Below are 15,160 nucleotides of genomic sequence, written 5' to 3'. Positions count from 1 at the left end.
CCACCCCCCACCTCCCAACCTCCGCTCTCAGCGCCGAGATCGGAGGCTCCGGAGTTGCTGGCTGAGGGCACCCGTCAATGTGCCCCGTCCCTCGCCACCCGTTCGCCCACAGCACTTCGCCAGGGTCCCCCTCCCCAGATCAAACGCCCCCAGGTGCCCGAGGCTGAAGCCGGCTCTTCTTGTTTGGCCTGGGATGCCTACCACGGGCGGGGGCCGTTGCCACTGAGTCCGGAGCCTGGCTGCACCCACGTGTCCCAGAGCGCGGCGCCCGGCCAACGAAAACCTCTTAGAGGCCAGCAACTCCTCATCTCGAAAGCTTATTGCAGGCTAGACCCGCACCGGCCCGGGAGCGGCTAGCGAATCACGAGCCGCACGTGCGGGTCCTCGGCGCCTCTCCTCAGGGTGCGGGTGCCCGGAGAGCCAGCGAGCGAGCGAGAGCGCGGGGGCAGACAGGGTGGACGCGCGAACAGCGGGGAGGAGGACACCCAGGGGGAGCAAGAGCCAGGTGGCGGTGCAGGCGGCGGGACTGCAGTGCCACCTCTCCGGAGAAAACCCACAAGCTCACACGCCCGCGCGCACAAGCACGTGCACATCGTGGGCTGCGAGAACCCGAGCCAGCAAAAGCCTTTTGAGTGCCGGTCGCGTTTCAGCGATGGCTTCTGCCCTGAACAGCAAAATTCACGCTCCCGGCAATTGCCCGGCCTCCAAAGCCGATGCCCGCGGTGGCGCCGGCTGGAGAATGGACTGTGATCCTGAGATGCACGTGAAAATGTGCAAGAAGATCGCCCAGCTCACCAAGGTAAGATGAGGCGCTGCGAGCTGGCGAGATACGCGCCCGGGGCGCCGGGGGCAGGGAAGGAGTGCGGACGCACCCAAGGGAGGCCCATGCAAAATCCCAGCTGAAACTTTGTCTCGGAGGCCATGCTGAAGGGAAGCGGCCTTAAATCTTGGTGACCTTCTGGAGGCACCGTCCTAGAGCAGTTAAGAGGAAGGATCCTTGCCAAAAAACTCCTACAGCTTGCACGCCGAGCAGGTGGTCAGTGCTCCCAGGGTGGGATTGTGAATCGAGTTGAAGCAGTGCTGGGGTGTGTATGTGTGTTTCTTTGCAGGCTCTGCTCAAATGATCGTGCCTGAAATGTTGTGATTTCATTCATCACAGTACTTTACCGGCGGGGAGGAGGTCATGTGGGCTATTTAAATATTTGATTCATTTATTCCTTCATTCAGCAAATATTCGACTCATTTGTTGAGTGCCAGCAGCTTGCGTGGCACCGCGCTAAACCTGGAAGGCTGCCCAGGGGACTTACTATCAAACTGGCTGCAGACGTGTGCAGAGCGTAAATGAGGAAATGAACGATTCACCATTTAATTACGGGATTACAAAAGACCTTGGGAGGTCAGCCAGCCCATTCTCCTACCTCATCCCAGGGCCCTGATTGAACCTCTAGGGACCCTGCTGCCTTCCTTATGAAGACCAGCAAAAGATGTCACCCTGTCCTTTGTTAGCCCCCTGCAGCTTCGCAATTAGGAGTTGCTTGTGACAGGCACCCCTCCTGTGCCTGGCATGTAGATGGAAAACATCCCTCTGTTTTTTATACAAGGTCCCCCAGTGCCTGAATTGAGCTATTTGCCTTGAAGTTTCCTTTTGATCTCGTAATTATTCCTGATAACATGCTTGCTAGTAAAACATTGGGTCCAGATTCTGTGTATGGGACATGCTCTCTTCCCCAACTGTCTCCCTCCCGCTTCCAACACCCACTTTTTTTATGGCATCACAGGCATTTTCCTCCCTATCTCGCCAGAAGGAAGAGAGCACGGAGGTCTGAAATTGGGCACTAGCTGCCTTCTCTGGCCCTTCCCTTAACTTCTCCACATTTTTTGCAAATGAGCCTGTATCCAAACAGTGATCTCTTGAGTCAAGGGTGGAAAAGGGGAAATGGAGATACTCCTTGGAGGCCTTGTCACATGCTGCTTGGCACCACTGATCTAATTTGCAGTCATCCAAATAGTAACATCGACCCAAAAAGTATTGATTTGAGGTGTTAGGCACAGAATAAAGCATCTTATCTGTCTTCAAAGAAACTAAAATATTTTTAGAGAAACAATTTTGGAGGAAAAACGAAAAGACACTACTCTGTAATCAGTTGCTAAATTGGATATTTCAAGTTGTGAGTGCTCTAGAGGTAGAAACAAAGGTTAAGTCATTATAGGCAAGAACAGTTAGGAGAGGTTTTATGGAAGATATGAACTTGAACTCAGTTTGAATTTATGGAGTGCCTACTGAGTTGGACCATTAAGAAGGCTGAGCACTGAAAAATTGATGCTTTTGAATTGTGGTGCTGGAGCAGATTCTTCAGAGTCCCTTGGACGGCAAGGAAATCAAACCAGTCAATACTAAAGGAAATCAACCCTGAATATTCATTGCAAGGACTGATGCTGAAGCTCAAATACTCTGGCCACCTGATGCAAAGGGCCAACTCACTGGAAAAGACCCTAATGCTGGTAAAGATTGAGGGCAAAAGGAGAAAGGGGCAGCAGAGGATGAGATAGATAGCATCACTGACTCAATGAACATGAATTTGAGCAAAGTCCAGGAGATAGTGGAGGACAGAGGAGTCTGATGTGCTGTAGAGTCTGATGTGTCCAAAGAGTTGGACACAACTTAGTGACTGAGAAACAACAGCTATGTGCCAGGCACTGTGTCAATATTAATGGCATACAACTGAAAAAGATAGGGCTCCTGCCCTTGTGGTGTGACAAATGTATAAAAAGATCATTTGAATATAACGTGGTAATGGTAGTCACTCCACCCATTAATATTTTGGCATGATTATTATTTGCCAAGCACTGTGAAGAAAGCATCCATGATCCTATAGCATAGTAGGCAGTTTTTCTCAAAGTATATTCTGCTTTGAATATAGAAATTCAAAGTTGAAATCACAGTTGATTTTTATTATGTCATGCTTGCTTTATCATTTTCCATGCTAGTTGTTTAAATTAGACCCTTTCAATATGGATATTGATATGCTACCTTTCTTCTGGTTGTTTGTACATCGTATTTTCCATCTCTTTATATTTAATCTTTCTATAAATTTTATTTTGTTGTATTGCTGATAGGTGAATTTAATCCATGTGCATTTACTGTGATTACTAATATATTGGGGCTTATTTTTCCATCATATTTTGTGCTTTTCATTTACCATCCTTTTTCTCCATCTCTGCTTTCTATGGGATTAGTTAGATGATTTATATTCCCTCATTTTCCACTGTTGGTTTGAGGGCTTTAGGCATTATTCCTATACTTATCAACATTATGTTTAGTTTTCCACATACATATTTAACTATAGTTTTTCTAATATGACCAACCTAGATAGCATGTTAAAAAGCAGAGACATTACTTTGCCAACAAAGGTGCATCTCGTCAAGGTTATGGTTTTTCCAGTAGTCATATATGGATGTGAGAGATGGACTGTAAAGAAAACTGAGCACTGAAGAATTGATGCTTTTGAACTGAACTGTGGTGTTGGAGAAGACTCTTGAGAGTCCCTCGGGCTGCAAGGAGATCCAACCAGTCCATCATAAAGGAGATCAGTGCTAAGTGTTCTTTGGATGGACTGATGTTGAAGCTGAAATTCCAATACTTTGGCCACCTGATGCAAGGATCTGACTCATTTGAAAAGACCCTGATGCTGGGAAAGATTGAGGGTAGGAGAAGGGGACAACAGAGGATGAGATGGTTGGATGGCATCACCGACTCAATGGACATGAGTTTGGGTAAACTCCAGGAGTTGGTGATGGACAGGGAGGCCTGGGGTGCTGCAGTCCACGGGGTCGCAAGGAGTCGGACATGACTGAGTGACTGAGCTGAACTGAATAAAATTATCATGTAATTCTTTCTTCCTAAAAGAGAGCTTTGCATACTTCGCCCATTTAATAGCCCTTCCCTTTCCTGTCTTGTCATTGTTGTCTAGATTTTTTACCTTTTACATTTTTAATTCATTTTTATAGTTAGTTAAATTTACTGATATTTTGCTGATTCTTCTAACCCCTCCCCCTTTTTTTTCTTGAATCCATGGTCTTCTTTTTTGGTTCAGTTTTCTTCTGTCTGAAGTTCATCTGTTAATAGTTGTTTCTGAAGGAGTCCTAGTGGGCAAAGAAATCTTTTGTGCATTTGAAAATGTCTTCATTTTGTCCTCCCAATTGTTTATTTTCCCATAAAAATCTTCTGAACACTTATTTTTCCAAGGCACAGTGTTGGTAGTGTTCTCTTACCATAGGTACTAATTGCTGGTGATAAAAATCCTCAGTTCAGTTCAGTCGCTCAGTCGTGTCCGACTCTTTGTGACCCCATGAATTGCAGCACGCCAGGCCTCCCTGTCCATCACCAACTCCCGGAGTTCACTCAGACTCACGTCCATCAAGTCAGTGATGCCATCCAGCCATCTCATCCTCTGTCGTCCCCTTCTCCTCCTGCCCCCAATCCCTCCCAGCATCAGAGTCTTTTCCAATGAGTCAACTCTTCACATGAGGTGGCCAAAGTACTGGAGTTTCAGCTTTAGCATCATTCCTTCCAAAGAAATCCCAGGGCTGATCTTCAGAATGGACTGATTGGATCTCCTTGCAGTCCAAGGGACTCTCAAGAGTCTTCTCCAACACCACAGTTCAAAAGCATCAATTCTTCGGCACTCAGCTTTCTTCACAGTCCAACTCTCACATCCATACATGACCACTGGAAAAACCATAGCCTTGACTAGATGAACCTTTGTTGGCAAAGTAATGTCTCTGCTTTTCAATATACTATCTAGGTTGGTCATAACTTGCCTTCCAAGGAGTAAGCATCTTTTAATTTCATGGCTGCAGTCACCATCTGCAGTGATTTTGGAGCCCAAAAAGATAAAGTGTGACACTGTTTCCACTGTTTCCCCATCTATTTCCCATGACGTGATGGGACCAGATGCCATGATCTTCGTTTTCTGAATGTTGAGCTTTAAGCCAACTTTTTCACTCTCCTCTTTCACTTTCATCAAGAGGCTTTTGAGTTCCTCTTAACTTTCTGCCATAAGGGTGGCGTCATCTGCATATCTGAGGTTATTGATATTTCTCCTGGCAATCTTGATTCCAGCTTGTGCTTCTTCCAGTCCAGTGTTTCTCATGATGTACTCTGCATATAAGTTAAATAAGCAGGGTGACAATATATAGCCTTGACGTACTCCTTTTCCTACTTGGAACCAGTCTGTTGTTCCATGTCCAGTTCTAACTGTTGCTTCCTGACCTGCATATAGGTTTCTCAAGAGGCAGGTCAGGTGGTCTGGTATTCTCACTGCCCATCAAATTTTCATTTATTTGTAGCTAATCTGCCTTTTCTCTTGATGGCATTTGCATGTGTTTATTTTGCTGTTTAGCTGTTTCATTATAACTCTCTAATTGGTATTGAGTGTACTTTCTATTGAAGACTCATATGCTCTCTTTAATTCTGGAAAATTATCAATGATTTTCTGTTCAAATATTGTTTTTCTGCCATTACCTCCTTTCACTTTTCTGGAACTGCTATTAGGTGAATTAAGGAAGCCTCTCCATATTCTGAAATGTTATTAAAATTTTTTTTGTCTCTGAATCCTGGTGAATTCCTTAATCATGTTTTCTTGTTTGCCAATCCACTAAATAGTTTGTCCAATCCAGAGTTTTTCCCATCTATTAAGTTGTATAATTATATTTTCATTTCTAAGATTCCTGTTCTTGCTTCCTTTCTGTCTGATTTTGGTAACTGCTTAATTTGTATAGCTTTATTGAAGTATAATTTACATATCATAAAATTCATCTAAGCATACAATTCAATATATTTTAGTAAACTTACAGAGTTGTTGCACCATAACTGTAATCTAGTTTTAGAACATTTCTATCATTGTCGTTTGTATCCATCTGTAGTCAATCCCTGTTCCCACCCCCACGCCAAGCAACCATTAATCTCCTTTCTGTCTCTATAAATTTGTCTTTGTCAGACTTTTCATGTCAGTGAAACAATGCAACATGTATTTCCACCTGGTTTTTTCACTTAGATGCTAAATCTTAGCATCGTGTTTTGAGGTTCATCAATTGGTGTAGCATCGTATGTCATTTATTCATTCCCTTTTATTACGCACTAGTATCCCATTGTATGGATACTAATGATCATATTCACCAATTAATAGGCATTTGGATTGTTTCCACTCTGGGTCTACTATGAATAATGCTGCTACAAACATTACATTCCTACACACACATCTTCATTACTTTATTTTATAAATAAGATAGAGAAAATAGTAAGAGAACAAGTAATAGAACAAACGGGACAGATGGTTAAGAATAAGAGAATCTGAGTAAAGGGTAGGTGCGACGTTCTTTGAACTGTTCTTTTTCTGGCAGTTTTTCCCTAAGTTTGAAATTCTTTCTAAATAAAAGTTTAAAACAAACAAAAAGCATACAGGATCCCAGATCCCATCTTAGAAAGTAAGGAGAGGTGACAGGCATTGCTGTTTTCTAAAGCTCGTCAAGACCTGTAACATTCACACAGGGTTGAGAATCACTGGTTCAGAATAGCCAAAGATTTAAATAGTAGAGCAGACACAGAGGAGTTAATTGGGAGAGCAGGAGGTTTCACGTCCATTTCCTATTATAGCCTGTGGGATACTTTGGTCTTGAAAGCATCAGGCAGGTTTGCCTAGCCCTGTCCATTCAGCCAGTCTCTGCTTTTCACCCGCTCAAAAATCTGCAGCTGATTTTTCCTTTTGTAACTTTCTCCACATCCTCTTATCCAGAAGTGTTGGCATCCCTCATACCCAGAGATTTTCCAATTCTCACTTTCAAGGTGGGATGGAGTGTCTTGCCCCCAAAACAAGTTTAACAAATATCCTTTTGTATTAGAACACAAAAATGAGTGGGAAAGCACACGCTCCCTCTCCATCAATCATCCCTCAAACTGAAGGCTGAATCTTAGGAACCCAGCCCATAAACATGACTCCATGCACCCACGAGACCACCTCTCATTGGGAGTTATGAGAAGAAAAGTATCCAGGAGGCAATAAGCAGTCCTCTTAGTGCCAGAAGCTGCCAACCTAAAAGTATAAGGAGTAAAATAACCCCAAGAGAACCTGTCAGTCATCCTTCCAAAATGATGTCTTCCCAGGTCTCAGAAGACCCTATAGGGGCTACGGTGAAATCAAGTGGCTGCAACTTCTGGACATTAGTGATGCCTTATGATTCCCTAGTGTTTGCATTCTTTGTAAAGCCCTTGACATGCTTACTCATCCTCCGGGAGCACAGCATTTCTGCATGGCAAGGAGATGAGCATGGTCAGTCTCCGTCTATCTACAAGAATAGGTACAGTTCTGGGAGGGGGAGGAACTACCCTGGCTCAGCTTGTGAATAGATGGGTAAATATCGGGAATCTAGCTTTCCCATGGATATAAGCCACATTCTCTAATATTACTCTTCCCAGGTGGCTCAGTGGTAAGGAATCCACTTGCCAATGCAAGAGATGCAGGAGACACACATTTGATCCCTGGGTCAGGAAAATCCCCTGGAGGAGGAAATGGCAACCCACTCCAGTATTCTTGCCTGGGAAATCCCCTGGACAAAAGAGCCTAGCAAGCTACTGTCCCTGGGGTCACAAAGAGTCAGACATGAGTGAGCATACACACAGTATATTTTGATCTCAAAACAGCCTTATGCCTTGGTCTTATATTTTAGTTAGTTCACTGGGGAAGACTGATTTTGTTTATTGGGTTTTCCTAAAGACCTGCCACATAGATCTTAGGATGAGTTCAGTTTTGAGGACTGTGGTGAAGTGTTATAGTAAGAATGAATTCTGTCATTCAAGAAAGCATCCTAACTTGAGAGCGGGGCCCTTTGAGTGGCAGTGTAGTTCTTATCCGTAGATCCTTCCTTCCTGCTGTGGGAAGGTCTGGAGGTCGGAGTCAGCACTCCCAGCACAGTAGCATGACCAAACCAAGAGAACTGTGTCTCCCCACATCCCAGAACCTTACTGAAGTCTGTGGAGACACACGAGCAGAGACAGTCATATTGGATGTTGGGGGAAAATAGTGGATTGTTTAGGGATGGGGTAGGGAGATACTGTTATGGACAACAGTCCCTGAGTAAAAAGTCAGAAATATTAAGGAAAAAGGATTATAATTTCTACTCCAGATTATCTTTTAAATGAATTTAAGTTGGATTTATTTCTAGAGGGGTGCTTCTTACTCTTATTTATATAATAAATATAAATAAAAATTAAATGTGAATAAAAATGACGACACCTGGAGAGCTAACAATTAGGGGTTTACTCTTAGAATGATCACCTTTTGTAGCTGTTACCAGCTAAAATGCTCTCTCTTCAGAGATACCTTTTCTGACTTTCGCACCCAAAGGGGCCAACCTATCTGTAAATGAGAAAAGTAGTCCTTTCTTCCTTGGTGATTTGTTGTGAGGGTTCACTAACTTAAGGAATGTAAGGAGAGCATCTCACCCCGGGGGCGGAACTATCATAAGCCTGATAGATGTTGGTTTCTTCCCTCCCTGAGCTAGAAGAATTGCAGAGGGACAGGACCACTGCTCAGTTGTCAAAACCAGCAACTAGGAACAAAGCCAGCCCTTTCCTGGACTGAGAGGCCAGGGCAGTGGCCCCAGCAGTAAGAGTGATGCCTCTGCCACACGAGTCCTCGGCAACAGGTTGCCACTTGAGCCCTGGGTTTTTGTGGCTTGAAGCTGTGGAAATTTTGTTGCACTGCTAACTCCCTTAGCTTCTCTCCAAATACCCTCCTGCCTGCAGGAGCTTGTGTAGGGACAGATATTTAAACAGTTCCATACCAGTTTGATTTAGGATTTTAGATTTGAAAACTGCAGATCTGTATTAACAAGCCCTCTCTGTTGGAATCTTTTAATTTAATGAAGTGATTCGTGGTGTACAGACAGCTATCTCACAGAAATCTTTTTGCCAGAAAATAGGATGAAGGACACTTTAAATTGGATGTCTTTGAACCCTACTAAGATGCCTCCACTTTTGCATAACATTCGGATCTCTGCACTTCCCACCCAAAACCTTGCTCCAATTCTTTCTCCACACAGCAGCAAGAGTGAGATGCTAAAACTGAATAACACCCTCCTACATTGCTGTAGAACATTGCAACCGCTTTGGAAAACAATCAGGCAGTTCCTCAAATAATTAAGAGATTTATCATAATGAACCAGCAATTCTACATCTATGTATATACCCAAGAGAAACTAACTTATACATAACATTCAAAGCAACATTATTTGTAGTAGCCAAAAATGGAAATAAACTAAATGTCTATCAACTGGAAAATAGTATGAATAAAATATGGTACAAAGTACAGTCAGGGGCAGTGACTGAGGGCTGCAAGGTTTCATTTTGGTGCAATGAGAATATTCTTAGGTTGACTGTGGTGATAGTACACAATTCTGCACATGTGCTAAAAGCCATTGAATTATACAGTTTAAATGGGTGGATTGTATGGTCTCAATAATTATATCTCAATTAAGCTGTGAACATTAAAACCAACAAAAACAAACTGAATTTTCTCCCTTTTGAATCCAGTTCTGAAGCAAGTCCTGATGACTTTACCTCATAAATATAAAAGATCATCTGCATTTTTTCCTCCACCCTAGTCTGAGTCACCTTCACCTCCTTCCCTCAAGCCTTCTGGGGCTCCTCATGGTATACCCTCGCCCCCCTCACAGCAGCAATAATCATACAGTATAAACCAGAGCATGACATTCTTCCATTGAGAACCCACAAATGGCTTCTCATTTCACTTGGAATAAAGTTTGTTCACCTAAGTAAATTCTTCAGTATGGTCACCTGAGGTGTCTGCTGTCCACTTCTCGGCGTCATCTCCTCCATCACACTGGCCTTCTTTCAAAGCCTTCAGACGCTAGTGCCACTTGGAGCCTTTGTCCTTGTGGCTTCTTCCGCCTGCTCCTGGCTAGGCTCATATGTCTCTTAAGGGAGGGCCTCCCTGCTCACCTATACCATGAAATTCCCTCAGCTCCATCTGCTGTTTCCATTTTTTCCATCCATCTATTCATCTGTTCATTGCCTTCTCTTCCCTGCCAAGGAAGTCATCCCTTGAAGGCAGGAATTTCTGTCCGTCCCGTTCTCTCCTCTCTACCTCAGTGCCTGGAACAGCACCTGGTTAGTGATTGTTGCTCATCAAGTGTTTGTTGGTGGGCTAAATGAACAAAACTCTTCCTGGACCTTCCACAGCTCTTAGGGAAAAATATCACATTTCAACCATAGCCTGCAAACAGCCATCTCATGGGACAGTGGGGAGGTTTCTTTTTCAAGGACAGAACTCAGGAGTTACTAGCATCTAATTTCAAGTTTCATAAAGGCAATAAACTGGCATATCTGATAAATAAATAGACTTTCCCCATCCCCTCCCAGGTCAACTTCTGACTTAGTCACTCCTAGCCCCTCACCGGAGAAGGCAATGGCACCCCACTCCAGTACTCTTGTCTGGAAAATCCCATGGACGGAGGGGCCTGGTAGGCTGCAGTCCATGGGGTCGCTAGGAGTCGGACACGACTGAGCAACTTCACTTTCACTTTTCACTTTCATGCATTGGAGAAGGAAATGGCAACCCACTCCAGAGTTCTTGCCCGGAGAATCCCAGGGACAGGGAGCCTGGTGGGCTGCGGTCTATGGGGTCGCACAGAGTCGAATACGACTGAAGCGACTTAGGCAGCAGCAGCAGCAGCAGCCCCTCACCATCAGAGAAGGCAATGGCAACCCACTCCAGTACTCTTGCCTGGAAACTCCCATGGACGGATAAGACTGGTAGGCTGCAGTCCATGGGGTTGCTAAGAGTCGGACATGACTGAGCGACTTCACTTTCACTTTTCACTTTCATGCATTGGAGAAGGAAATGGCAACCCACTCCAGTGTTCTTATCTGGAGAACCCCAGGGTGGCAGAGCCTGGTGGGCTGCCGTCTATGGGGTCGCACAGAGTCGGACACGACTGGAGCGACTTAGCAGCAGCAGCAGCAGCAGCAGCAGCCCCTCACCATAGACACAGGATTAGACCAAGCTCTCCATTTGATCAGATCCATATTCCTTCAGGACACCAGAATTATGGGGCAAAATATAAAAAGAAACCTCAGTGACCAATCATACATAGAATATCCATTTGAGAAAAATAAAAATCACAGAGAAACAAGAAGAAAAAGATTTTAAAGTATCCCCAATCTATAGTAACTGCAGTGATATAATAACTAATATCATTTTGTATAGCCTACTCTATGATTTCCCATACATATATAGACATGCCACTTTTAAAAATAAATCATTCATAATTATTGTGTTACCTGGGGTTTTCCCTCTTTAGAAGTAAATCTAGAACTCACCAACATAATTTTAATGGTTGTGTTAAAAATATTCCATTGTATAAATGTTGTATAATTTAACTTCTTTGATTTGAGACACTTTTACTGAGTGTTTTTAAAAGTGCCAGGTAAAATCCCTTATCTCATGGAACTTACAGGCAAAACAAGTAGAAAGAAACCCTCAAATACAATAGAAGCCCTCATATTCAATGTCATGTGAACAGCCTAGCACATACATAACATTTTTTTAAACTTAAAACAGGGGTCAGCAAACTATGTTGTAGGCCAGATCAGCCTGCTGCCCATTTTTGTATGGCTTGTGAGTCAAGGATAGTTTTTACATTTTTAAAAACTTGGAAAAAATACAAAATAAGAACAATATTTGGTGACACATGAAAAGTATATGAAATTCAAATTTAATGTCCAAAATAAAGTTTTATTGGAACATAGTGATGCACATTCATTTAGAGATGGTCTAGGGTAGCTTTTGTGCTGAAATGGCAGATTCGAATCACTAGGACAGAGACTTGCTAAAGCCTAAAATAATTACTACCTGGTCCTTTACAGAAAAAAGTTTGAGGACCCTTAATTTAAAACACATAGATGGATATTCATTCACTAATTATTTCATGTGAGACTCAGTTTCAGTTCTTTGGGATGGCCTGCTGACTGGCATTTCACCTTACTTGTCTTATATAAACTATACCCATAGTTTACAATAGTTAGAGTGACATTTTAATTTGTCATACAAACTGGGACATTTCTGAGAATGAAAGGGCCACTAATCAGATAGGGCACTGAAATTAAAGGCATAAACAGGCACTGTCCTGGCCTGACCATAATGCATCAGTTTTTTGTTTTTTTGATTTTTTTTTTAATCATTTTGGTATCTTTAAGGTGGAGAAGGAGAATCTAAAACACTTGTTAAACAATATGGGTTCAGAATCCTTTTAAACCTTTAAAACTTTTCACTTCTTCATCATACCTAATTGAATACCATATTTTTCCTCTAGCAACGCGCCTTTATCAATAAATGCTTTATCTTTTCAAATTATTCAGCCCAGTTTTCATCAGAACAACAACTTACTCTTTGTATTCATATATAACTGGCTTAGTATGGTGTTAAATCACATAATTACAATAGCAAATACAACTGGCATAAACAGGTGACTGTGAGAGCAGAAGTCTGGTGGCTTTCCAGAGGAAGAATGAAGAGTGTTAAGTTATCCACCTGTTGATTGAATGGAGACTCGTTAAAACAGCCTGTTTTTATTAAAAAATTGAAATACGGTTTTGATATGCTACCAAGCAAGAAGTATGAAAACACTGAACAATCTGAGGGATCAAGAAAAGTTTCCTGAGCTACATAGGGACCATAATTCATGGATATTTTGGTTGATTCTGGTTTCTCATTGTTAAAATCATTGTGATGTGATGGATATTCTTGAGATTCTATCCCTGCATTTTTACTAGATTATTTCCTTGAGATAGATTTCCATGAGCAGAGCTCATGTTTGTTACAGGTAGATTCCCATAAAAAATATTAGGAAAATTGGAAGAAAGAGAGCTGGAGAATATTTATGAATTAGTTAAAAACAACCTAATAAACAAGATATATTGAGGTCCTAACTTGTTGACTACAAAGCTTGCCATTTAAAAAGGCATTTACTACAACTGTCTTCTATAATCTGAACACTGGAACAGTTTCAAGTGAGCAGCTCTCATAGTTACAGAGACAATGGCATAATTACTTTCAAACCATAGTGGCGTAATAACAGGCCCAGGCTGTCAGCTCACATTATAACTTTAATGGACCTATTTGAAGTTACTCACTATATTCTGAGCCTCCAGGGTAAGAGGATACACCTGGAAAAGGCTCCCAGGTTCCTCGAGGTATTAGAGAAACAAGCAGCTCTTTCACAGCTCACAGGCCAGTGGCACCAATAACCACACCAGCAGTTCTCCCTGGTCTGACCCTGATCGCACTGGAAGCCTTTCTCTTAGTTGTGGAACCATCAGAACATGAAGCAGAAAGACCTTCTTGTGAGTCTTTGATGTCTTCATCAGGAATAATGTTGTTCCAAGTCTTGTGAGGCAGGGTGGCAGAGAAAATTTTCCTGAAAAGCTGCTGAATCCTGACCAGCTAGCATTATAGCTTTACCCCCTTAAACTTCATGCTCTTGTTTTGTTAAAAATCCAAGTCCAAGAGATTATTCAGTCTTTTACAGCTTTGTGTAATTGTACACTTGGCAGTTGCTGTCTTCTCTTTATAAGCCATGGTAGACCCAAAATAGCCTTCCAATAGGTGTCAGATCCCTGGAACCTGTGATGCTGTAATACTTTATTTGGAAAAAGCATCTCTGCAGATTAAGTGTATTGAGATGAGATCATCTTAGATTATCGGGATGGGCCCTAAATCCAATGACAAGTGTCCCTTGAGGAGAAAGGAAGAGCGGGGTTTGAGACAGAAGAGAAGAAGATGCAGAAGAGAGGAAGGCCACATGAAGATGAAGGAAGGGTTTGGAGTTATGCAGCCATGGGCCGAGGAACACCTGAGCCACCAAAAGCTAGAAGAGACAGCAGGGAGTATGGCCTTGCAGTCACCTTGATTTTGACTTCTGACATACTGTGAAAGAAAAAGCTCTGTTTATTTTCTTTTTTATAGATTTCAGGTGTACAGCGTTATAATTCAACATCTGTGTGCACTACCAAGTGACCACAAGTGTAGTTGCCATCTATCACCATACATTTGGTGTGTGGTAATAGACGGCATTCACCCGTCTCACCCACCCTCTCCAACCCCTTTCCCCCCTGGTAACTACTAATCCATCCTCTGTGCCTATGAGTTTGGTTTGGTTTTATTTTGTTTGTTCACTTGTTTTGTTTTAGATTCCACATGTAAGTGAAATCATACAGTATTTGCCTTTCTCCACCTTATTTCATTTAGCATAATACCTTCAAGGTCCATTTGTTGTTATTGTTCAGTCACTCAGTCATGTCCAACTCTTTGCAACCCAGTGGACTGCACACCTTTACCATCTCCTGGAGCTTGCTCAGACTCATGTCCATTAAGTCAGTGATGCCATCCAACCATCTTGTTCTCTGTCATCTCCTTCTCTTCCTGCCTTCAATCTTTCCCAGCATCAGGGTTTTTTCTAATGAGTCATCTCTTCGCATGAGGTGGCCAAAGTATTGGAGCTTCAGCTTCAACATCAGTCCTTCCAATGAATATTCAGGACTGATTTCCTTTAGGACTGACTGGTTTGATCTCCTTGCAGTCCAAGGGCCTCTCAAGAGTCTTCTCCATCACCACAGTTCAAAATCATCAATTCTTTGGTGCTCAGCCTTCTTTATAATCCAATTCTCACATCCATACATGACGAGTGGAAAACCCATAGCTTTGACCATATGGACCTTTGTCATCAAAGTAATGTCTCTGCTAAGGTCCATTTATGTTGTTCCAGCTGGAAGAATTTCATTCTTTCTCATTGGGAAGTAGTATTCCACTCTGTGCATCTTTGTTCATTCATTTATGGACACTTAGACTGTTTCTATATCTTGGCTGTTGTAAACAATGCTGCAGTGAACATAGGGATGCATATATCTTTTCAGATTTATGTTTTCTTACTCTTCAGATAAAAACCCAGAAGTGGAATATCTGAGTCATATGGTAGTTCTATTCTCAATTTCTTGTGGCATCTCATACTGTTTTATGCAGCAGCTACACCAGTTTACAGTTCTACCAACAGTGGTGGGTTCCCTTTCCTCCACATCCTCAACAGT

General features: G+C 42.6%; 1 protein-coding gene across 2 annotated transcripts in view; it reads left to right on the top strand.

Annotated features, from left to right (window-relative positions):
- The first annotated feature begins 347 nt into the window (after nt 1-347).
- Nucleotides 348-15,160, top strand: part of FAM184B (family with sequence similarity 184 member B) — a 122,305-nt gene continuing 107,492 nt past the window's right edge. The window contains exon 1 of one of the 2 annotated variants that reach the window (XM_027544136.1): nt 348-799. In XM_027544136.1, the coding sequence (XP_027399937.1) occupies nt 653-799 (147 nt within the window). In that variant the 5' untranslated portion in view covers nt 348-652. The remainder of the gene's footprint in view (nt 800-15,160) is intronic. The other variant, XM_027544135.1, reaches the window with a different exon arrangement.

Source organism: Bos indicus x Bos taurus, chromosome 6 (genome assembly GCF_003369695.1).
Source record: "Bos indicus x Bos taurus breed Angus x Brahman F1 hybrid chromosome 6, Bos_hybrid_MaternalHap_v2.0, whole genome shotgun sequence".
Taxonomy (NCBI): Eukaryota; Metazoa; Chordata; class Mammalia; order Artiodactyla; family Bovidae; genus Bos; species Bos indicus x Bos taurus.
This window is presented reverse-complemented; position numbering and strand designations above follow the sequence as displayed.